Source organism: Chiloscyllium plagiosum, unplaced genomic scaffold, assembly GCF_037043375.1.
Source record: "Chiloscyllium plagiosum isolate Xiang-an unplaced genomic scaffold, Cpla_swu_hap1 HiC_scaffold_3, whole genome shotgun sequence".
NCBI classification, from domain to species: Eukaryota; Metazoa; Chordata; class Chondrichthyes; order Orectolobiformes; family Hemiscylliidae; genus Chiloscyllium; species Chiloscyllium plagiosum.
This window is the reverse complement of record NW_028270141.1, coordinates 6,315,789-6,340,953: the sequence shown is the minus strand read 5'-3', so window position 1 is coordinate 6,340,953 and position 25,165 is coordinate 6,315,789. Positions and strand designations below refer to the sequence as shown.

General features: G+C 48.9%; 1 protein-coding gene across 1 annotated transcript; it reads right to left on the bottom strand.

The window, feature by feature from the left end:
* Positions 1-522: 522 nt before the first annotated feature.
* rdh14a (retinol dehydrogenase 14a) lies at positions 523-11,809 on the bottom strand. The gene is made up of 2 exons (XM_043676453.2): positions 11,404-11,809; positions 523-1,648 (listed from the first exon to the last, which is right to left on the bottom strand). Exons 1-2 carry the CDS (start codon positions 11,761-11,763, stop codon positions 1,034-1,036), a joined length of 975 nt encoding a protein of 324 aa, XP_043532388.2. The 5' UTR covers positions 11,764-11,809; the 3' UTR covers positions 523-1,033.
* Positions 11,810-25,165: the final 13,356 nt, after the last annotated feature.

Here is a 25,165-nt window from a genome sequence, read left to right as displayed (position 1 = left end):
ACCTTATAGAAGTTTATAAAATCATGAAGGGCATGAACAGCGTGAATAGCCAACAGGACATGGGTTTAAGTTGAGAATGGAAAGATTTAAATTGGACCTAAGTAGCAACTTTTTCACGCAGAGGGTGGTGTATGTATGGAATGAGCTGTCAGAGAAAGTGGTGGAGGCTGGTACAATGACAACAGTTACTGGGCAGCTGGATAAGTACACAAATAGGAAGAGTTCAGAGGGATTTGGGCCAAATGCTAGCAAATGGGACATGACCAGATTGGGATACCTAGTCGACACTGATGAGTTGGACTGAAGGGTTTGTTTCCGTGATGTACAACTCTGTGATTCTGCATGCAAAATGAAACCTACTTAATTGCCTGACTGCATCTAGGTATCATCAAGATAAAATCCTTGTGAAAAAGCTGTACATAAAAAAAACACACAAACACTTCAACTGGACACAATCTTGAAATATTAAACTTCTGGAGATATTCCGAAAATAGCTTTTATGCAACGTACAAAACAGCAGGCTTCAGGAATTATATTTATTTGCCAAGTGAGACAAAATTTGAAGTAATTTAATTCCTTTAACTTACACTGCAGTGAAAGGTTCCATTGGTCAGACATGGCAGGTAGCCTCAATAAAGTAACAATTAATCAGGACCAGGCATTTCCATTACACAACAGCACAAACCATTAAAAAGAATTAAGTTCAGGGATGGGGTTTAGGACTAGCCTTCACTCAAGAGTTACAATGGAGGAATGGGACTCATTAATGTTCCTGCAAACTTTCAAAGGTCCAGGAGACTGCAATATCAATAGAGAAAATTAATCACATCCAACAGCATGTTCCAATCTATTACTTTATCACTCTATGCAAATACAAACTTAAACTCTTTGAAAATGTCATCCAGACTGTGCTCAATGATAACTATTTTTTAACACAAACTGCAACTTTTTATTCAAGTAGGCAATAATTCACAAACTATAAGTTTTTCATTTCAGGCAGCTTCCCAACAGGATATTTACAATACTTTAGTGGTCAAATCAGTCCCACCATTCTCTCACTCACATCCCACAATTTCTTTGCAACTGCATCATTCGTCGCTTTTGGCAACAATTCCTCTTCTTTGCAGTCTCCAAAATATTTTCCGGATACCCCTTTAACTTCTGGAGAGGTAGCTAGGTAAAGCGTGGTCTGTGCCCCTTGTTCTGGTGTTTTGAAGAATGCCCAAGATACCAGCTTGAAAATCGGTTGTCCAAGTAAGGGTATATTGATGTGTCTTCCCAGGTTTGTGCGCACAATGCCAGGATGTAGACAATTCACAGTAACACCAGTGCCTTCCAGCTGCTTGGCTAGCTCATGAGTGAACAGAATATTAGCCAATTTACTCCTGCTGTAACTGAAGCTTTTGTTGTAGCTTTTCTCACTGTTCAGATCATCAAAGTTGATTTCACCGTACTTGTACAGTTTGGAGGATACGACCACCACCCTGCTTGGAGCAGAGCGTTTGAGAAGGTCAAGGAGGAGATTGGTCAGAAGGAAGTGACCCAAGTGATTCACTCCAAACTGCATCTCAAAACCTTCCTCTGTTTTCATGTAGGGACACTGGAAAATTCCTGCATTATTGATCAGGACATCTAGCCTCGGCTCTTCCTTGTGGGCAGAAGATAGGAACAAAAAGCCTTTTGATTCACTGCTCTGATGAATTATTCACACATAATGAAATATAGCAACCCCACCCATGCGTTCCCCCTCCCTCCCCCTCACCCCCTCACCCCCCCCCCCCCCCAACAGAAGCTGCTTCCCCCACTCTCCCACCACTACACCCCCCCCCTCCCCTTCCAAAGTTGCCTGGCAATTTCATAACCTGCCAGCAGAAACTGCTGTCCAACCCTACAATTTACCTTCAGGGAATTACTAGCTCCTTGGGCTAACCCTAGGGCCATTACTCCTTGGCATTCCCTACCTTCAATAAATTCAACCCCTGGTATTTACCCCTGGGGTATCCTGCACCTCGTATCCCCCTGTTACCTCCCTGTTCCCCTGGGATATTTATCCCTCCTCCCCAGGTGCATTTCCTCAGAGGTATCGCCCATCCCTGTGTGTATTTATCCACAGGGTTATTTCCTCTCCTTCCTGGGGTATTTGCACCCCCTGCCCAGGGGTATCTATTACCCTATCTGGGGATATTTGCACTCCCTGCCCAGGGGTATATATTACCCTACCTGGGGTATTTGCACCCCCTGTCCAGGAGTATCTATTACCCTATCTGGGGGTATTTGCACTCCCTGCCCAATGATATAGACTACCCTACTGGGGTATTTACACTCCCTGCCCAGTGACATATATTACCCTACCTGGGGTATTTACACTCCCTGCCCAGTAATATATACTACCCTACTGGGGTATTTACACTCCCTGCCCAGTGATATATATTACCCTACCTGGGGTATTTACACTCCCTGCCCAGTGACATATATTACCCTACCTGGGGTATTTACACTCCCTGCCCAGTGATATATATTACCCTACCTGGGGTATTTACACTCCCTGCCCAGGGGTATACACTACCCTACCTGGGATATTTACACTCCCTGCCCAGGAGTATATACTACCCTACCTGGGGTATTTACACTCCCTGCCCAGTGATATATATTACCCTACCCTGGGATATTTACACTCCCTGCCCAGGGGTATATACTACCCTACCTGGGGTATTTACACTCCCTGCCCAGTGATATATACTACCCTGCCTGGGGTATTTACACTCCCTGCCCAGGGGTATATACTACCCTACCTGGGGTATTTACACTCCCCACAAAGGGGTATATACTACTCTACCTGGGGTATTTTCCCCCACAGGGGCATTACCTCCTTCCCAGGGTAACCTGTGATTCAGGGTATTTACCCCCTCCAAGATATTCCACGTGCTTTATTACTTCGAGGGTCTCCCCCTACCCATGGTGCGTATTTCTCCCTGATGTATTCCCCCAAGTATCCCCCTCCTTCTGCCCAAATTATCTCCTGGGGTAATCCCATGGCAGATTTATTTCTATCTGTTGTATTTACCCTTTTCCCTACGGTAAACATTGTTTCCCACATTATTCCCCACCTCGGGGGGTACCCTCCAGCATATTTATCCCCTTATATTTACCCCAGCCCAGGTATCATTACCTTCTGGAGGTGTGGTATTGACCAGTGGGGGAAATTACATACCCCACTCCCAGCACATTTACCCCGGGGTGAGGAGCATTGATTTACTCCTTGGGATATTTATTTACCCACTCACTGTAAATGTACCCCCAGGTGGTGAGTAGTTATTTACCCCATGGAGTAAATATTTACCCCCAGGTGGGGAGCGTTTAATTACACCTGGGATATTTACTTACCCCACACCCTGCATATTTACTCCCTGGGGGTACTTATTTACCCTCTCCCTGTATATTTACCCTCTCCCTGTATATTTACCCCCTGGGGGTATTTATTTACCCGCTCCCTGAATATTTACCCTCTCCCTGTATATTTACCCACTCCCTGTATATTTACCCTCTCCCTGTATAATTACTCTCTCCCTGTATATTTACCCCCAGGGTATTTATTTACCCACCGTGAATATTTACCCACTCCCTGTATATTTACCCTCTCCCTGTATATTTACCCCCCAGGGACATTTATTTACCAACTCCCTGTATATTTACCCTCTCCCTGTATATTTACCCCCCGGGTGGGGTATTTATTTACCCACTCCCTGTATATTTACCTGAGTGGGGTATTTAGTTACCCACTCCCTGCATATGTACCCTCTCCCTGTATATTTACCCCCCGGGGGGTATTTATTTACCCACTCCCTGTATATTTACCTGAGTGGGGTATTTAGTTACCCACTCCCTGTATATTTACCCTCTCCCTGTATATTTACTCCCAGGGTATTTATTTACCCTCTCCTTAGGGGGGTATTTACTCACCCTCTCCCTGTATATTTACGCTCTTCCTGTATATTTACCCCCAGGGGTATTTATTTACCCTCTCCCTGTATAATTACCCTCTCCCTGTATATTTACCCAGGGGTATTTATTTACCCTCTCCCTGTATAATTACCCTCTCCCTGTATATTTACCCCCAGGGGTATTTATTTACCCTTTCCCTGTATATTTACCCTCTCCCTGTATATTTACCCCTGGGGGGTATTTACTCACCCTCCCCCTGTATATTTACCCCCGGGGGATATTTACTCACTCTCCCCCTGTATATTTACCCTCTCCCTGCATATTTACCCCCGGGGTATTTATTTATCCGCTCCCTGAATATTTACCCTCTCCATGTATATTTACCCACTCCCTGTATATTTACCCTCTCCCTGCATATTTACCGCTAGGGGGTATTTACTCACCCTCTCCCTGTTTATTTACGCTCTTCCTGTATATTTACCCCCAGGGGTATTTATTTACCCTGTCCCTGTATAATTACCCTCTCCCTGTATATTTACCCACAGGGGTATTTATTTTCCCTCTCCCTATATATTTACCCCCCGGGAATATTTACTCACCATCCCCCTGTATATTTACCTCTGGGGGTATTTACTCCCCCTCCCCTGTATATTAACCCCCGGGAGATATTTACTCACCCTCCCCCTGTATATTTACCCCTGGGGGGTATTTACTCCCCCTCCCCTGTATGATTACCCCCTGGGGGTATTTACTCCCCCTCCCCCTGTATATTTACCGCCCAGGGGGTATTTACTCCCCCTCCCCCTGTATATTTACCCCCGGGGGTATTTACTCACCACCCCCCTGTATATTTACTCCCCTGGGGGGTACTCACTCCCCTTCCCCCTGTATATTTACCCCCGGGTGGTATTTACTCCCCCTCCCCCTGTATATTTACTCCCCAGGGGGTATTTACTCACCACCCCCCTGTAGATTTACCCCCAGGTGGTATTTACTCCCCCTCCCCCTGTATATTTACCCCCGGGGTTATTTATTTATCCCCTCCCTGTATATTTACCCTCTCCCTGTATATTTACCCCCCGGGAATATTTACTCACCACCCCCCTGTATATTTACCCCTAGGGGTATTTACTCCCCCTCCCCTGTATATTTACCCCTCAGGGGGTATTTACTCACCCTACCCCTGTATATTTACTCCACTGGGGGATATTTACTCCCCCTCCCCTGTATATGTACCTCCCCGGGGTGTATTTACTCCCCCTCCCCTTGTATATTTACCCCCGGGGGATATTTACTCACCCTCCCCCTGTATATTTACCCCTGGGGGGTATTTACTCCCCCTCCCCTGTATGATTACCCCCTGGGGGGTATTTACTCCCCCTCCCCTGTATATTTACCCGCATGGGGGGTATTTACTCACCCTCCCCCAGTATATTTACCGCCCGGGGGGTATTTACTCCCCATCCCCCTGTATATTTACTCCCCTGGGGGGTATTTACTCACCCTCCCCCTGTATATTTACCTCCCCCAGGGGGTATTTACTCACCCTCCCCCTGTATATTTACTCCCCTGGGGGGTATTTACTCCCCCTCCCCCTGTATATTTAGCCCCTGGTGGGTATTTACTCACCATTCCCCTGTATATTTACCCCCTGGGGGTATTTACTTACCATCCCCCTGTATATTTACTCCCCTGGGGGGTACTCACTCCCCTTCCCCCTGTATGTTTACCCCCGGGTGGTATTTACTCCCCCTCCCCCTGTATATTTACCCCCCAGGGGTATTTACTCACCACCCCCTGTATATTTACCTCCCAGGGGGTATTTACTCACCCTCCCCCTGTATATTTACGCCCGAGGGTATTTACTCCCCCTCCCTCTGTATATTTACCCCCCCAGGGAGGTATTTACTCCCCCTCCCCCTGTATATTTATCCCCCAGGAGGTATTTACTCACCATCCCTCGGTATATTTACCCCCCAGGGGGTATTTACTCCCACTCCCCTGTATATTTATCACCTGGGGGGTATTTACTCCCCCTCCCCCTGTATATTTACCCCCCAGGGGGTATTTACTCCCTCTCCCCCTGTATATGTACCCCCAAGGGGGTATTTACTCACCTTCCCCCAGTATATTGACCCCCATGAGGGGTATTTACTCCCCCTCCCCCTGTATATTTACCTCCCCCAGGGGGTATTTACTCACCCTCTCCCTGTATATTTACCCCCGGGGGTATTACTCCCCCTCCCCCTGTATGTTTACCTCCCCCGGGGGGGTATTTACTTACCCTCCCCCTGTATATTTACCCCCCAGGGGATATTTACTCCCCCTCTCCCTGTATATTTACCCTCTCCCTGTATATTTCCCCCGGGGGTATTTATTTACACGGTCCCTGAATATTTACCCTCTCCATGTATATTTACCCACTCCCTGTATATTTACCCTCCCTATATAATTACCCTCTCCCTGTATAATTACCCCCGGGGTATTTATTTACCCGCTCCCTGAATATTTATCCACTCCCTGTATATTTACCCTCTCCCTGTATATTTACCCCCCGGGTGGGGTATTTATATACCCTCTACCTGTATATTTACCCGAGTGGGGTATTTAGTTGCCCACTCCCTGTATATTTACCTGAGTGGGGTATGTACTTACCCACTCCCTGTATATTTACCCTCTCCCTGTATATTTACTCCCGGGGTATTTATTTACCCTCTCCCTGCATATTTACCCCTAGGGGGGTATTTACTAACCCTCTCCCTGTATATTCACGCTCTTCCTCTATATTTATCCCCGGGGTATTTATTTACTCTCTCCCTGTATAATTACCCTCTCTCTGTATATTTACCCCCAGGGGTATTTATTTACCCCCTCCCTGTATATTTACCCCCGGGAATATTTACTCCCCCTCCCGCTGTATATTTACCCCCACGGGGTATTTACTCACCCTCCGTCTGTATATTTAACCCCAGGGGTATTTACTCACCCTCCCCCTGTATATTTACCCCCGGGGGGTATTTACTCCCCCTCCCCTGTATATTTACCCCCCGGGGGGTATTTACTCCCCCTCCCCTGTATATTTACCCCCCGGGGGGGTATTTACTCCCCCCCTGTATATTTACCCCCCGGGGGGTATTTACTCCCCCCTGTATATTTACCCCCTGGGGGGGTATTTACTCCCCCTCCCCCTGTATTTAACCCCCGGGGGGTATTTACTCCCCCCCTGTATATTTACCCCCCCTGTATATTTACCCCCCGGGGGGTATTTACTCCCCCTCCCCTGTATATTTACCCCCCGGGGGGGTATTTACTCCCCCTCCCCTGTATATTTACCCCCCAGGGGGGGTATTTACTTCCACTCCCCCTGTATATTTACCCCCCGGGGGGGTATTTACTCCCCCTCCCCCTGTATATTTACCCCCCCTGTATATTTACCCCCGGGGGGTATTTACTCCCCCTCCCCCTGTATATTTACCCCCGGGGGGTATTTACTCCCCCTCCCCCTGTATATTTACCCCCGGGGGGTATTTACTCCCCCTCCCCCTGTATATTTACCCCCCGGGGTGGTATTTACCCCCCCCCTGTATATTTACCCCCCGGGGGTATTTACTCCCCCTCCCCCTGTATATTTACCCCCCGGGGTGGTATTTACCCCCCCCTGTATATTTACCCCCCGGGGGTATTTACTCCCCCTCCCCCTGTATATTTACCCCCCGGGGTGGTATTTACCCCCCCCCTGTATATTTACCCCCCGGGGGTATTTACTCCCCCTCCCCCTGTATATTTACCCCCGGGGTTATTTATTTATCCCCTCCCTGTATATTTACCCTCTCCCTGTATATTTACCCCCCGGGAATATTTACTCACCACCCCCCTGTATATTTACCCCTAGGGGTATTTACTCCCCCTCCCCTGTATATTTACCCCTCAGGGGGTATTTACTCACCCTACCCCTGTATATTTACTCCACTGGGGGATATTTACTCCCCCTCCCCTGTATATGTACCTCCCCGGGGTGTATTTACTCCCCCTCCCCTTGTATATTTACCCCCGGGGGATATTTACTCACCCTCCCCCTGTATATTTACCCCTGGGGGGTATTTACTCCCCCTCCCCTGTATGATTACCCCCTGGGGGGTATTTACTCCCCCTCCCCTGTATATTTACCCGCATGGGGGGTATTTACTCACCCTCCCCCAGTATATTTACCGCCCGGGGGGTATTTACTCCCCATCCCCCTGTATATTTACTCCCCTGGGGGGTATTTACTCACCCTCCCCCTGTATATTTACCTCCCCCAGGGGGTATTTACTCACCCTCCCCCTGTATATTTACTCCCCTGGGGGGTATTTACTCCCCCTCCCCCTGTATATTTAGCCCCTGGTGGGTATTTACTCACCATTCCCCTGTATATTTACCCCCTGGGGGTATTTACTTACCATCCCCCTGTATATTTACTCCCCTGGGGGGTACTCACTCCCCTTCCCCCTGTATGTTTACCCCCGGGTGGTATTTACTCACCCTCCCCCTGTATATTTACCCCCCAGGGGTATTTACTCACCACCCCCTGTATATTTACCTCCCAGGGGGTATTTACTCACCCTCCCCCTGTATATTTACGCCCGAGGGTATTTACTCCCCCTCCCTCTGTATATTTACCCCCCCAGGGAGGTATTTACTCCCCCTCCCCCTGTATATTTATCCCCCAGGAGGTATTTACTCACCATCCCTCGGTATATTTACCCCCCAGGGGGTATTTACTCCCACTCCCCTGTATATTTATCACCTGGGGGGTATTTACTCCCCCTCCCCCTGTATATTTACCCCCCAGGGGGTATTTACTCCCTCTCCCCCTGTATATGTACCCCCAAGGGGGTATTTACTCACCTTCCCCCAGTATATTGACCCCCATGAGGGGTATTTACTCCCCCTCCCCCTGTATATTTACCTCCCCCAGGGGGTATTTACTCACCCTCTCCCTGTATATTTACCCCCGGGGGTATTACTCCCCCTCCCCCTGTATGTTTACCTCCCCCGGGGGGGTATTTACTTACCCTCCCCCTGTATATTTACCCCCCAGGGGATATTTACTCCCCCTCTCCCTGTATATTTACCCTCTCCCTGTATATTTCCCCCGGGGGTATTTATTTACACGGTCCCTGAATATTTACCCTCTCCATGTATATTTACCCACTCCCTGTATATTTACCCTCCCTATATAATTACCCTCTCCCTGTATAATTACCCCCGGGGTATTTATTTACCCGCTCCCTGAATATTTATCCACTCCCTGTATATTTACCCTCTCCCTGTATATTTACCCCCCGGGTGGGGTATTTATATACCCTCTACCTGTATATTTACCCGAGTCGGGTATTTAGTTGCCCACTCCCTGTATATTTACCTGAGTGGGGTATGTACTTACCCACTCCCTGTATATTTACCCTCTCCCTGTATATTTACTCCCGGGGTATTTATTTACCCTCTCCCTGCATATTTACCCCTAGGGGGGTATTTACTAACCCTCTCCCTGTATATTCACGCTCTTCCTCTATATTTATCCCCGGGGTATTTATTTACTCTCTCCCTGTATAATTACCCTCTCTCTGTATATTTACCCCCAGGGGTATTTATTTACCCCCTCCCTGTATATTTACCCCCGGGAATATTTACTCCCCCTCCCCCTGTATATTTACCCCCACGGGGTATTTACTCACCCTCCGTCTGTATATTTAACCCCAGGGGTATTTACTCACCCTCCCCCTGTATATTTACCCCCGGGGGGTATTTACTCCCCCTCCCCTGTATATTTACCCCCCGGGGGGTATTTACTCCCCCTCCCCTGTATATTTACCCCCCGGGGGGGTATTTACTCCCCCCCTGTATATTTACCCCCCGGGGGGTATTTACTCCCCCCTGTATATTTACCCCCTGGGGGGGTATTTACTCCCCCTCCCCCTGTATTTAACCCCCGGGGGGTATTTACTCCCCCCCTGTATATTTACCCCCCCTGTATATTTACCCCCCGGGGGGTATTTACTCCCCCTCCCCTGTATATTTACCCCCCGGGGGGGTATTTACTCCCCCTCCCCTGTATATTTACCCCCCAGGGGGGGTATTTACTTCCCCTCCCCCTGTATATTTACCCCCCGGGGGGGTATTTACTCCCCCTCCCCCTGTATATTTACCCCCCCTGTATATTTACCCCCGGGGGGTATTTACTCCCCCTCCCCCTGTATATTTACCCCCGGGGGGTATTTACTCCCCCTCCCCCTGTATATTTACCCCCGGGGGGTATTTACTCCCCCTCCCCCTGTATATTTACCCCCCGGGGTGGTATTTACCCCCCCCCTGTATATTTACCCCCCGGGGGTATTTACTCCCCCTCCCCCTGTATATTTACCCCCCGGGGTGGTATTTACCCCCCCCCTGTATATTTACCCCCCGGGGGTATTTACTCCCCCTCCCCCTGTATATTTACCCCCCGGGGTGGTATTTACCCCCCCCCTGTATATTTACCCCCCGGGGGTATTTACTCCCCCTCCCCCTGTATATTTACCCCCCGGGGGTATTTACTCCCCCTCCCCCTGTATATTTACCCCCCGGGGGTATTTACTCCCCCTCCCCCTGTATATTTACCCCCGGGGGGTATTTACTCCCCCTCCCCCTGTATATTTACCCCCGGGGGGTATTTACTCACCCTCCCCCTGTATATTTACCCCCCGGGGGTATTTACTCCCCCTCCCCCTGTATATTTACACCCGGGGGTATTTACTCCCCCTCCCCCTGTATATTTACCCCCCGGGGGTATTTACTCCCCCTCCCCCTGTATATTTACCCCCTGGGGGTATTTACTCCCCCTCCCCCTGTATATTTACACCCGGGGGTATTTACTCCCCCTCCCCTGTATATTTACCCCCCGGGGGGTATTTACTCCCCCTCCCCCTGTATATTTACCCCCCGGGGGTATTTACTCCCCCTCCCCCTGTATATTTACACCCGGGGGTATTTACTCCCCCTCCCCTGTATATTTACCCCCCGGGGGGTATTTACTCCCCCTCCCCCTGTATATTTACCCCCCGGGGGGTATTTACTCCCCCTCCCCCTGTATATTTACCCCCCGGGGGGTATTTACCCCCCCCCTGTATATTTACCCCCCGGGGGGTATTTACTCCCCCTCCCCCTGTATATTTACCCCCCGGGGGGTATTTACTCCCCCTCCCCCTGTATATTTACCCCCCCGGGGGGTATTTACCCCCCCCCTGTATATTTACCCCCCGGGGGGTATTTACTCCCCCTCCCCCTGTATATTTACCCCCCGGGGGTATTTACTCCCCCTCCCCCTGTATATTTACACCCGGGGGTATTTACTCCCCCTCCCCTGTATATTTACCCCCCGGGGTGGTATTTACCCCCCTCCCCCTGTATATTTACCCCCCGTGGGGGTATTTACTCACTGACCTGGGTGACCCTGTCACAGAAGCCCCTCACTGACCGCACTGAGGACAGGTCCAGGGGCCGGACCAGTAGCTCCCCCCCGCCCCCGGAGCCGGAGCCGGACCCGGCGCCGATCTCCTGCAGGATCTGGCGGGCGGCCTGGGCCCCGGCTTTCTCATCGCGACACGCCATGATGACCCGGGCGTGGAGCCGGGCGAGCGCCGCTGCTGTGGCCCGGCCGAGGCCGCTGTTCGCCCCGGTCACTATCACCGTGCGGCCCCTCATCGAGGGCCCAGGCTCCGGGGCCTCACCGCCCATCAGCCAGCGGCTCAGCCACGCGGCAGCGGCCAGGCCTGCAGCCACGGAGAGCCCGGTGATCAGCATGGAGGTCCCTGCCGGCCTGTGGGCTCCGCTCCCGGGGACAGCGCTCCGCCTCCTCCCGCCCGCGGCCCGCGGCCCGCGGCCCGAGTCCCGCCTCCCGCCAGCAGCAATACCGCGGGACACCACCAGGGGCCAGTGCTGAGGCACCCTGAGGGACAGGGCAACACACACCAGGCACAGCTCACCCAAAGGTGCTCGCCTCCATCAGCACCCAAAGGTGCTCCTCACATTGTACCCCACCCAAAGGTTCTCTCCTCCTCCCACACCCAAAGGTGCTCTCCTCCTCCCACACCCAAAGGTTCTCTCCTTCTCCCGCACCCAAAGGTGCTCCTCACATTGTACCCCACCCAAAAGTGTTCTCCTCCTCCCGCACCCAAAGGTGCTCTCCTCCCTCACCCAAAGGTGCTCTTCACATTATACCCCACCCAAAGGTGCTCTCCTCCCACACCCAAAGGTGCTCTCCTCCTCCCGCTCCCAAAGGTGCTCTTCACATTATACCCCACCCAGAGGGGCTCTCCTCCTCCCACACCCAAAGGTGCTCTCCTCGTCCCGCACCCAAAGGTGCTCCTCACATTGTACCTCATCCAAAGGTGCTCTCCTCCTCCTGCACCCAAAGGTGCTCTTCACATTGTACCCCACCTAAAGGTGCTCTTCACATTGTACCCCACCCAAAGGTGCTCTCCTCCTCCTGCACCCAAAGGTGCTCTTCACATTGTACCCCACCCAAAGGTGCTCTTCACATTGTACCTCACCCAAAGGTGCTCTCCTCCTCCCACAACCAAAGGTGAACTTCACATTGTTCTACACCCAAAGGTGCTCTCCTCCTTCTGCACCCAAAGATGCTCTCCTCCTCCCACACCCAAAGTGCTCTTCACATTGTTCTTCCCCCAAAGGTGCTCTCCTCCTGCACCCAAAGGTGCTCACATTGTCTTACACCCAAAGGTGCTCCTCACATTGTTTCTCACCCCAAAGTGCTCCTCACATTGTGCCTCACGAAAGATGCTCCTCTCTTCTGCACCCAAATGTGCTCTGACCTTGTTTCAGACCCAAGGGTGCTGCTCATTCACACCTAGAGATGCTCCTCTCCTGCACCCAAAGGTGCTGTTCTCCCACAACCACGAGTGCTCCTCTCCCACATCTAAAGGTGCTCCAGGCATGGCTCCCCACACTCGATAGCACTGCTCCCAATTCCAGGCTCTCCCTCATACTGCTCCAAATCTGTGTTTTTGGTTAAAGGAAAACTCTTTTGAATTGAGGTTGATCTCAACCAGACAATGGGGTGTGTTGGATGGGGATTATTCAAACCTTCTTTGAAGGTCAAAGTGGAGAGTCATCATGATGGGAAATGCATGTGTCAGGAGACAGTAACTCCAACAGTGGACAGCTGGGACCAGAAACTGTGAATTGTGGAAATAATGTGAAGCATCAGAAGAGCCAGAAATGTATTGAGTTCCTCACTATTTAATTTGTTAGATGGGGAATTGTGGAATTTGTGTTACCCATAAGTAATGAATCATTTATGATGACAGAGGTGGAGTAGGCAGCATTCAGGATCCTGTGTCTGGGATTGTCCTCCACATCTGCATTTTCCTTTTCCCTTTCACCCCTTTTTCTTCCTAAAACGTACCTGATACAGAGATCTCTGCAGCAAGAGGCAGCTTCGATGGGCACTGGGGTGGTGCGGGTGTCCTCAGAGGCAGCACGGCTGCAGAGATGGTCGGTCAGCCTGGGAAATCTGGAGCAGGACTCACACTTCCACATGGAGTGGGCCTCTGGCCACAGCATGGTGTGGGCTGGTGTAGCCCAGAGTGGGCCACTATCTCTGGGGCATGGTGTGGGCTGGTGTAGCCCAGAGTGGGACACTCTCTCTGGGACATGGTGTGAGCTGGTGTAGCCCAGAGTGGGACACTCTCTCTGGGACATGGTGTGGGCTGGTGTAGCCAGAGCAGGACACTCTCTCTGGGGCATGGTGTGGGCGGTGTAGCCAGGAGTGGGACACTGTCTCTGGGGCATGGTGTGGGCTGATGTAGCCCAGAGTGGGACATTCTCTCTGGGGCATGGTGTGGGCTGGTGTAGCCCAGAGTGGGACACTCTCTCTGGGGCATGGTGTGGGCTAGTGTAGCCCGGAGTGGGACACTCTCTCTGGGGGATGGTGTGAGCTGGTGTAGCCCGGAGTGGGACACTCTCTCTGGGACATGGTGTGGCTGGTGTAGCCCAGAGTGGGACACTGTCTCTGGGACATGGTGTGGGATGATGTAGCCTAGAGTGGGATACTCTCTCTGGGGGTTTGTGTGGGCTGGTGTAGCCCAGAGTGGGACACTGTCTCTGGGACATGGTGTGGGCTGGTGTAGCCCAGAGTGAGACACTCTCTCTGGGACATGGTGTGGGCTAGTGTAGCCCGGAGTGGGACACTCTCTCTGGGGGATGGTGTGAGCTGGTGTAGCTTGAAGTTGGACACTCTCTCTGGGGGATGGTGTGGGCTGGTGTAGCCCGGAGTGGGACACTCTCTCTGGGGGATGGTGTGGGCTGGTGTAGCTTGGAGTGGGACACTCTCTCTGGGGGATGGTGTGGGCTGGTGTAGCCTGGAGTGGGACACTCTGGGGCATGGTGTGAGCTGGTGTAGCCCGGAGTTGGACACTCTCTCTGGGGCATGGTGGGGGCTGGTGTAGCCTGGAGTGGGACACTCTCTCTGGGGCATGGTGTGAGCTGGTGTAGCCCGGAGTGGGACACTCTCTCTGGGGGATGGTGTGGGCTGGTGTAGCTTGGAGTGGGACACTCTCTCTGGGGGATGGTGTGGGCTGGTGTAGCCTGGAGTGGGACACTCTCTCTGGGGCATGGTGTGAGCTGGTGTAGCCCGGAGTTGGACACTCTCTCTGGGACATGGTGGGAGCTGGTGTAGCCTGGAGTGGGAGTCTGACAGCGATATGGTGTAGCAGCGGAGAAGGACAATTGGACTCTCAGTTTTCTTTCTTTACGCTATTTTGTGAATGGCACTTATGTACGAGTGACAGTGCACACTTTTCACTGTATTTTAATTTATATGCACGTGATAATAAAGTATATTCTCTTGGCTAAGAAATCAGAAGAAACAAAAGATTGATCTTGTCTTTAATTAAATGCAACACAAATTAAGAAATAGTGGCAATTCGAACTCAGACCGACTCCGTGTTTGCTGGAAGAAAACAGAACATGCAATTTTCCCCCTTAACTACAGCTCGCAAACTTTCTGAGCTCTGTGCTTCATCTCATACAACCATTCATATCGACCTTGAACAACGATGGGACTTACAGTCCATTTCCTGAACCAAGGGAGTAAGGGATTGCGATATCGAGATAAACAATGAAGAAGTAAACAGGATGAAATGAAATCAGATTCAGGAAAAAAAAAAGAAAAAATTGTTTGAGAGAGAAAAAAGTAACAGAGAGAAAATGTAAGAGAAAAGGTGTTTCAATTTTAAAATTAACTGTTTGTAGGAATGTCGTGTCACAGATCAGTTCCAGATCAGGGCTGGACAGTTGAGGGTTGTGAAAGCAGAAATGCCCTCATTATGATGTGAAATAATGTTGTGAATTTGCTGCAGTAAGTTGATTTGGTAGTTTTTACTCAAAGACAACAAGTTTAGGAAACGCGAGCAGAGGCAAGAGTGAGCTGAGCAATTTTCTGCAAATTATTTAAATATTTGTGACAATTCACAATTCATCGGTTACCTTCTCCTTGTCACAAATTGCTGGGCATTTTATACATCAAAAACATTTAACTCCATGTAGTTTTATGATAAGGAAAAATTGTTATTGTAGCAAACCATGTAAATGAGTGCACATTAAGAGCCTTGTTGAACGAGGACAGTCAGAGGCCAAATTTCGCAATTGCGATTTGTAAACATGATTTTGTGGGCAGGACCTGATTTGGAGTGAAAGACATCACCCCAAGTGATTTTGGGAGTCGCTAATTTATGATTAAAATTAAATTACAATGAAAGCTCCCAAGTCCTTTGTGCTGATCTGATCAATCCGCCTGGACATTGGGGTAATATTAAATAGCATAACCAGTTGGAAACTCAACCCCTTCATAGCTGGAATCTTGTCAATTAGAGCCATAGAGATGTACAGCACGGAAACAGACCCTTTGGTCCAACCCGTCCATGCTGACCAGATATCCCAACCCAATCTAATCCCACCTGTCAGCACCCGGCCCATATCCCTCCAAACCCTTCCTATTCATATACCCATCCAAATGCCTCTTATATGTTGCAATTGTACCAGCCTCCAGCACATCCTCTGGCAGCTCATTCCATACACGTACCACCCTCTGTGTGAAAAAGTTGCCCCTTAGGTCTCTTTTATATCTTTCCCCTCTCACCCTAAACCTATGCCCTCTAGTTCTGGACTCCCCCACCCCAGGGAAAAGACTTTGCATATTTATCCTATCCATCCCCCTCATAATTTTGTAAACCTCTATAAGGTCACCCCTCAGCCTCCGACGCTCCAGAGAAAACAGCCCTAGCCTGTTCAGCCTCTCCCTCTAGCACAAATCCTCCAATCCTGGCAACATCCTTGTAAATCTTTTCTGAACCCTTTTAAGTTTCACAACATCCTTCCAATACGAAGGAGACCAAATTTGCACGCGATATTCCAACAGTGGCCTAACCAATGTCCTGTACAGCCGCAACATGACCTCCCAACTCCTGTACTCATTACTCTGACCAATAAAGGAAAGCATACCAAACGCCTTCTTCACTATCCTATACGCCTGTGTCTCCACTTTCAAGGAGCTATGAACCAGCACTCCAAGGTCTCTTTGTTCAGCCACACTCCCTAGGACCTTACCATTAAGTGTATAAGTCCTGCTAAGATTTGCTTTCCCAAAATGCAGCACCTCGCATTTATCTGAATTAAACTCGATCTGCCACTTCTCAGCCCATTGGCCCATCTGGTCAAGATCCTGTTGTAATCTGAGATAACCCTCTTCACTGTCCACTACACCTCCAATTTTGGTGTCGTCTGCAAGTTTACTAACTGTACCTCTTATGCTAACATCTAAATCATTTATGTAAATGACAAAAGGTAGAGGACCCAGCACCGATCCTTGTGGCACTCCACTGGTCACAGGCCTCCAGTCTGAAAAACACCCCTCCACCACTACCCTCTGTCTTCTACTTTTCAGCCAGTTCTGTATCCAAATGGCTAGTTCTCCCTGTATTCCATGAGATCTAACCTTGCTAATCAGTCTCCCATGGGGAACCTTGTCAAACGCATTACTGAAGTCCATATAGATCACATCTACTGCTCTGCCCTCATCAATCCTCTTTGTTACTTCTTCAAAAAACTCAATCAAGTTTGTGAGACATGATTTCCCACAAACACAGCCATGTTGACTATCCCTAATCAGTCCTTGCCTTTCCAAATACATGTACATCCTGTCCCTCAGGATTCCCGCCAACAACTTGCCCACCACCGACGTCAGGCTCACTGGTCTAAACTACTTTCAGAGAGAATCTTTGTAATTTTCATGTTTCATCATTGAATTAGCTTTCCTTGTGCAATTTCTCATTTAATTTTAAATATTTTCCAATTTCATGAAAAATCTTTTTTTATTTCATGTTCTTTAGCATTGATCAAGAATTTTTTTTGCATTATATTTCTAGCAGCCAATGTTAAATTTGCAATACTGCCAATATATCATCAAAAAACATTTTTGTTGTTAATTTCCATGTCTAAAACCCTCAAATTCCTGCCATAGTACCTAAACAGTTCTCTTCAAATTCCCAAAAGATGTCCGATGTGATTGTAACAAACGGAAATTATTCCTCTTGTCTTTTTCAACATGGCTGCAGCATTCAAGATGACTGACCTCATCATCCTCCACCAACTCTTTGCAACTATCAGTGGCTGAGTGAAACTACACTTGTTTGGTTCCATTTTTTTAAAATATCAATCTCATTGTATCCAGAGCATCACATCCAATGGTGTCTTTTTGACTTTCACATTGTTACCTCTAACAGCCGGTGAGAATCCAGAGATAAACCTCATCTTATTTCTCATCCACATCCTACAGATTGGTGAAATCATCCAACAGTTCAATGTTGGTCACCACAGGTGTCCTGTCAACAGTGAACATACCTTCAACTCCATCTCTCTCCAAACGTCCATTGTCACGAAATTATCAGACTGTTTGTCAGCCTTTCAGTACTGCAGGAGCAGAAATTTCCTCAAATTACATATTGGGAAGACAGAAGCTACAAACTTTGTTTTCCTCATTTCTACCCCTTGCTGCTCTGTGGGAGCTGACTGAGGGTGAACCAACCTTTTGCAATCTTACTGTCCTAATTTACACCAAGCTATGGTTTTGACCACATGAAGGTTGTAAGGCCAATACGAAATGTAATGGCATAATCCATCAAGTACATTGATATAAAGGATAGATGAGGGTACTTTTTGGATGGTATGAAATTAAATACAGTGGAATTCCAAAGAGACTTGGGCGCTCAGGTGCATGGATCATAGACAGGTATCGAAAATTGTCACAAAGGTTATGGGAATGGTGGCCTTTATATCTAGAACACTGGAATACAAGTCTGCAGAAGTTATGCCACAGCTATAGAAAGCCCTGGTTAGACCCTACTTAGATAGTTGTGAGTAGATCTGGACACCACACTAAGGAATGATATACTGGCCTTGGAGAAAGTACAACATACGGTTACAAGAATGATACCTGGACTTCAGTGGTTATAAAGAGAGATTATACAAATAAAGCTTACTTATTTTAGTATTTAGAAGGATAAATGGTGAACTGATTGAAGTTTTCGAAAGATGTTAGGAAGCATTTGTACACACAAAGGGTAGCAGATGTTTGCAACTCTCTTCCACAAATGACAGTGGATGCCAGATACGCTGTTAATTTAAAATCGAAGATAGTTTTTTTTGTTAAACAAAGATATTAAGGGATATGTGCCAAAGGCAGGTAAATGGACTTAGGTCATGGATCAGCCATGATCTTATTGTATGGTGGAACAGGGGCTGAAGAAACTTGTGCAGTGAAGAACTATGATATAATCAGGACGTGTGTTGAGCCAACACATCTGTATCCTTCTCTAAAAAGATGCCCACACAAAATTCTAACAGTAGAGGAATTGAAACCCCAATTCACAGGAGCTAAATTATTTTCCAAACTTCATGCCAAACATGGATTGGTTAGTTCACTTGGCAAATGAATCTCAAGAAATCACTACTTTTAGAAGACAACTTGGAAGACAATGCTACCAGAGACCACCTTTCACTCAGGATGCATTCCAGCAGCATGTGGAGAGAATTACTGATAATATTGCTGGATCTGTACATATTCCCAATGATACTGCAGAGCTGGGAAAAGTGATTTAGGGGTTTAGATAGGGTCGACAGTGAGAATCTTTTTCCACGTATGGAGTCAGCTATTACAAGGGGGCATAGCTTTAAATTAAGGGGGGGTAGGTATAGGACAGATGTTAGGGGTAGGTTCTTTACTCAGCGAGTCGTGAGTTCATGGAATGCCCTGCCAGTAGAAGTGGTGGACTCTCCCTCATTATGGGCATTTAAGCAGGCATTGGATAGGCATATGGAGGATAGTGGGCTAGTGTAGGTTAGGTGGGCTTGGATCGGCGCAACATCGAGGGCCGAAGGGCCTGTACTGCGCTGTATTCTTCTATGTTCTATATGAACCAAGAGCATGACCAAAAAATGGCTGTGGATCATCATAAAGGACTTGTCTTCAACAGCAAGAAGTGCCAGGTGAATCAGGTCAGATCAATTTTTTGACTCTATCTATTCAGGTTATGGGACCAATAACAGCTCAGGCAAAGTCAAAGGTATAATACACACACCTACTTTCTAAGATAAGGTGAAATACAAGGGTCTTTTGCTTAGGGTGGGGGAGTTCAAAACTAGGGGGCATATTTTTCAGGTGAGAGAAGCAACATTTTTATACTCAGAGTGGTTCGTGTGTGGAATGAGAAAGTGGTGGATATAGGTATCGTTACAACATTTAAAAGATATTTGGATAAGTTCACAAATAGGGAACGTTTAGAGGGATGTGGGCCAAGTGTGGGAGGTGGGATTAGTTTCGTTTGGGAACATAGTCAGTATGGGCTGGTTGGATGGAAGGGTCTGTTTCTGTGCTGTATGGCCCTATGACTCTAAGATGAAGAAAACCTGCAGCAATGCCTTGGAGTTTGTACCTTCCTGGCATCACATATGTTAAACTGTTCCAACAAAGAATTAGCATTAAGAGAACTCTGATGGAGAGACATACCATATATATGGAAGAAAGATCACCAGCATGTGTTCCAATCACAGCTAAACATTGTCAACAGAAACTTGTATCCTACAATATAATGAGCCCAGGGAAAACAACAATACTGGATGCCATGCTTTTTCAGGAAAGGCTTGTCCAAAATGGGAAACCAATTGTATTTGGATTTGTAGTCAATAATATACACAATCCAACACTGAATTGAATCGAATTGAACATATACTTCAACATAGGGCATGAAACCCTCTAATGCACAGTATCACATGATTCCATATGTACCTGATCTATAAGCAATTCACTGTGGAAACTGATCACAAATCATTGGTAATGATTTGACAGAAACCAGTGACAAGTGTACCACATCGAGATAACAACTTCCGGTAATAATACACAGATGTAGAGAATCATAAAGTCATAGAGTTCTACAGCATGGAGACAGGTCTTTTGTCCCAAAATTGTCCATGCCGACCAAACTGTCCATCCACTCTAACCCCATTTCCCTGCACTTGGCCCATATCCGTCTAAACCTTTCCTATCCACATATTTGTCCAAATGCCTTTTAAATAGTGTATCTTCAGTTAGCTACTTCTTCTTATTTGTATTGGAGAAAGTGAGGTCTGCAGATGCTGGAGATCAGAGCCGGAGATGTGTTGCTGGAAAAGCGCAGCAGGTCAGGCAACATCCAGGGAACAGGAGAATCGACGTTTCGGGCATAAGCCCTTCTTCAGGAATGAGGAAAGTTTGTCCAGCAGGCTAAGATAAAAGGTAGGGAGGAGGGACTTGGGGGAGGGGTGTCGGAAATGTGATAGGTGGAAAGAGGTCAAGGTGAGGGTGATAGGTCAGACTGGGGTGGGGGCGGAGAGGTCGGGAAGAAGATCTCAGGTTAGGAAGGCGGTGCTGAATTTGATGGATTTGACTGAGACAGGGTGGGGGGAGGGGAAATGAGGAAACTGGTGAAATCCGAGTTCATCCCTTGTGGTTGGAGGGTTCCTAGCCGGAAGATGAGGCGTTCTTCCTCCGACCGTCGTTTTGTTGTGGTCTGACGATGGAGGAGTCCAAAGACCTGCATATCCTTGGTGGAGTGGGAGGGGGAGTTGAAGTGTTTAGCCACGCGGTGGTTGGGTTGGTTGGTCCGGGTGTCCCAGAGGTATTCTCTGAAACGCTCCGCAAGTAGCCGGCCTGTCTCCCCAATATAGAGGAGGCCACATCGGGTGCAGAGGATGCAATAGATGATATGTGTGGAGGTGCAGGTGAATCTGTGGCGGATATGGAAGTTTCCTTTGGGGCCTTGGAGGGAGGTGAGGGGGGAGGTGTGGGCGCAAGTCATGGTGATTGGTGGGGTGGTAGGTGAGGACCAGTGGGGTTCTGTCCTGGTGGCGGTTGGAGGGGCGGGGTTCAAGGGCGGAGGAGCGGGAAGTGGAAGAGATGCGGTGGAGGGCATCGTCGACCACGTCGGGGGGGAAATTGCGGTCCTTGAAGAAGGAGGCCATCTGGGTTGTGCGTTTTTGGAACTGGTCCTCCTGGGAGCAGATGCGGCGGAGTCGAAGGAATTGGGAGAATGGGATGGCGTTTTTACAGGGGGCAGGATGGGAGGAGGTGTAGTCCAGGTAGCTGTGGGAGTCGGTCGGTTTGTAGTAGATGTCCGTGTTGATTCGGTCGCCATGTACAGCGCATCATCCGCCGTCATTTCCGCTACCTCCAAACGGACCCCACCACCAAGGATATATTTCCCTCCCCTCCCCTATCAGCATTCCGTAAAGACCACTCCCTCCGTGACTCCCTCGTCAGATCCACACCCCCCACCAACCCAACCTCCACTCCCGGCACCTTCCCCTGCAACCGCAGGAGATGCAAGACTTGCGCCCACACCTCCCCCCTCACCTCCCTCCAAGGCCCCAAAGGAAACTTCCATATCCGCCACAGATTCACCTGCACCTCCACACATATCATCTATTGCATCCTCTGCACCCGATGTGGCCTCCTCTATATTGGGGAGACAGGCCGGCTACTTGCGGAGCGTTTCAGAGAACACCTCTGGGACACCCGGACCAACCAACCCAACCACCCTGTAGCTCAACATTTCAATTCCCCCTCCCACTCCACCAAGGATATGCAGGTCTTTGGACTCCTCCATCGTCAGACCACAACAAAATGACGGTTGGAGGAAGAACGCCTCATCTTCCGGCTAGGAACGCTCCAACCACAAGGGATGAACTCGGATTTCACCAGTTTCCTCATTTCCCCTCCCCCCAGCCTGTCTCAGTCAAATCCATCAAATTCAGCACCACCTTCCTAACCTGAGATCTTCTTCCTGACCTCTCCGCCCCCACCCCAGTCTGACCTATCACCCTCACCTTGACCTCTTTCCATCTATCACATTTCTGACGCCCCTCCCCCAAGTCCCTCCTCCCTACCTTTTATCTTAGCCTGCTGGACAAACTTTCCTCATTCCTGAAGAAGGGCTTATGCCCGAAACGTCGATTCTCCTGATCCCTTGTTTGTATTGGAGCCAATCCAAATTACTCAGTTTGACCCTGAGGACATACTCCATCTCAATGTACATCATGATGTCTTATAGGTGTAATGTCTCAACCACTTTTGCTGTCAGCCCATTCCATATGCGCACCACCCTCTGTGTAAAAGATTTGCCCCTCAGGTTCCCTTTTATTCTTTCCCCTCCAAACCTAAACTGATGCCCAATCCTCAATCCCCAACCCTGGGAAAAAGGCTGAGTGCATTCACCCTCTCCATGCCTCTCATGATCTTATACACTTCTATAAGATGCCCCCCTCAGTCTCCTACACTCTAAAGAAAACATCCTAGCTTGTTCAATCTCTCCCCATAACTTAAGAGTCCTGGCAACATTCTTGTAAATTTCTTCTGCACTCTTTCCAGTTCAATAACATCCTTCCCATAACAAGGCACCAAAACTGAACACAATACTCCAAGTGTGGTCTCACCAATGTCCTGTACAACTGCAACATAACTTCAATATACGACTTGATGTTTGCTTCAATCATGGTACCAAAATGGTTACATCACATGCACTGAGTGATGACCAAATATGCATAAGAATATTAAAATTCCATTACACTTCTAAGACAACATGATGTACATAAAGTTTTTTTTAGATTAGATTAGATTACTTACAGTGTGGAAACAGGCCCTTCGGCCCAACAGGTCCACACTGCCCCGCCGAAGCGCAACCCACCCATACCCCTACATTTACCCCTTACCTAACACTACCTGCAATTTAGCATGGCCAATTCACCTGACCTGCACATCTTTGGACTGTGGGAGGAAACCGGAACACCCGGAGGAAACCCACGCAGACACGGGGAGAACGTGCAAACTCCACACAGTGTGTGTCGCCCGAGGCGGGAATTGAACCCGGTTCTCTGGCGCTGTGAGGCAGCAGTGCTAACCACTGTGCCACCGTGCCGCCCAATTTTTTAAACATTCCGCTGACAATATCCCACTTTAGCTTCTCTCATTCTAGTATATTCCACTACATATCTATTCTAATCTGAAGAATAATTTTCCTGCTGTTAGTCACTGTTCCACACTGTACTCCTTTCCTCATTCTCGAATGCCTCTCAGCTAATCTCAGCATGCAGCCCGCTCGTCAGACGAGTCAAACCAGTTCAGAAGCAGATGAACACCCGGCCTGGCAGGGACCATTTCTGCTCCTCAAGGCTGTTTTGAGCGCACTCACTGGCACATGTTCAGGGAGGCAACAACCGAAGGCGATTCCATCAGCTTGGAGTACGCGGTATCGGTGATTTGCTAGTGTACCGACAATGTCACTGTGTCTACGACCATCACCTCTTGTCCAAACCAGAAGCCGTGGATGACTGCAAAGGTGTGGGTGCTGTTGAAGCCCCGTGATTTTGTCTTCAGAGCGGATGAGAAGGTGGCCCTAACAATAGCAAGAGCCAACTTGACCCAGGCCATCAAAGAGCCAAATAGTGGACATGCACAGAGAATATACAGCCACTTTCAGGACAGCAGTGATACGCTGAGCATGTGGAAGGATATTCAGACCATCACCGACTACTGAATAGCATCGCCTGCTTGTGCTGGTGATGCCTCCCTCCTAGAGGAGTTGAACAACTTCTACCCTCAGGTTTGAGACACTAAATGACATGGCAGCGAGGAAGCACCCCCTCCCCCCCTCCCCATGGCAGATGTAAGGAAAACCCTATGCAGAGTCAACCCACGTAAGGCTGCTGGACCAGGTAACATCCCTGGCAGAGTGCTCAGAGGATGCTCTGATGTACTGGCAGATGTTCTCACAGACATTTTGAACATCTTCCTGAGCTGTGCCCTCGTTCCAACGTGCTTCAAGGTCGCTATCATCATGCCAATGCCGAAGATGTCTTCAGCGTCCTGTCTCAACGACTACCGCCCTGCTGCACGTACACCCATCATCATGAAGCGCTTCGAGAGGCTCATGATGAGGCAGATTAAGACCCTGCTGCCCCCCCTCTCTAGACACCCTGCAGTTCACATATTGACCCAACCGTTCAACAGATGATGCCATTTCCACCACCCTCCATCTGGCCCTTACCCACCTGGAGAAGAAGGACACGTACATTACATTACTGTTCATAGACTTCAGCTCGGCATTTAACACTATCATTCCTCAGCACCTGATTGGAAAGCTGAGGCTGCTGGGCATAAATACCTCCCTGTGTAACCAAATCCTGGAATTCCTGACAGGGAGCCCTCAGTCAGTCTGGATTGGGAATAGCATCTCCAACACCATCACACTGAGCATGAAGGCTCCCGAGGGCTGTGTGCTCAGTCCACTGCTGTTCACCCTATTGACACACAACTGTACAGCGACGCACAGGTCAAATCACATCATCAAGTTCACTGATGACACATCTATAGTGGGTGTCATCAGCAGGAACGACGAGTCAGCATACAGAGAGGGGGTGTAGCGGCTAATGGATTGGTGCAGAGCCAACAACCTGTCTCTGAACATAGACAAGATGAAAGAGATGGTTGTTGACTTCAGGAGGGCATGGACCGACCACACTCTGCTGGACATTGACAGCTTATCCATGGAGATCGTGAAGAGCCCAAATTTCTTGGCGCACAACTGGCAGAGAATCT

Coding starts and splice junctions, on each gene's coding strand:
- rdh14a (XM_043676453.2), bottom strand. CDS start 11,763: ATGCTGATCACCGGGCTCTCCGTGGCTGCAGGCCTGGCCGCTGCCGCG. Junction 1,649..11,403: donor TCTGTGACAGGGTCACCCAG/GTCAGTGAGTAA, acceptor TCTGCCCACAAG/GAAGAGCCGAGGCTAGATGT.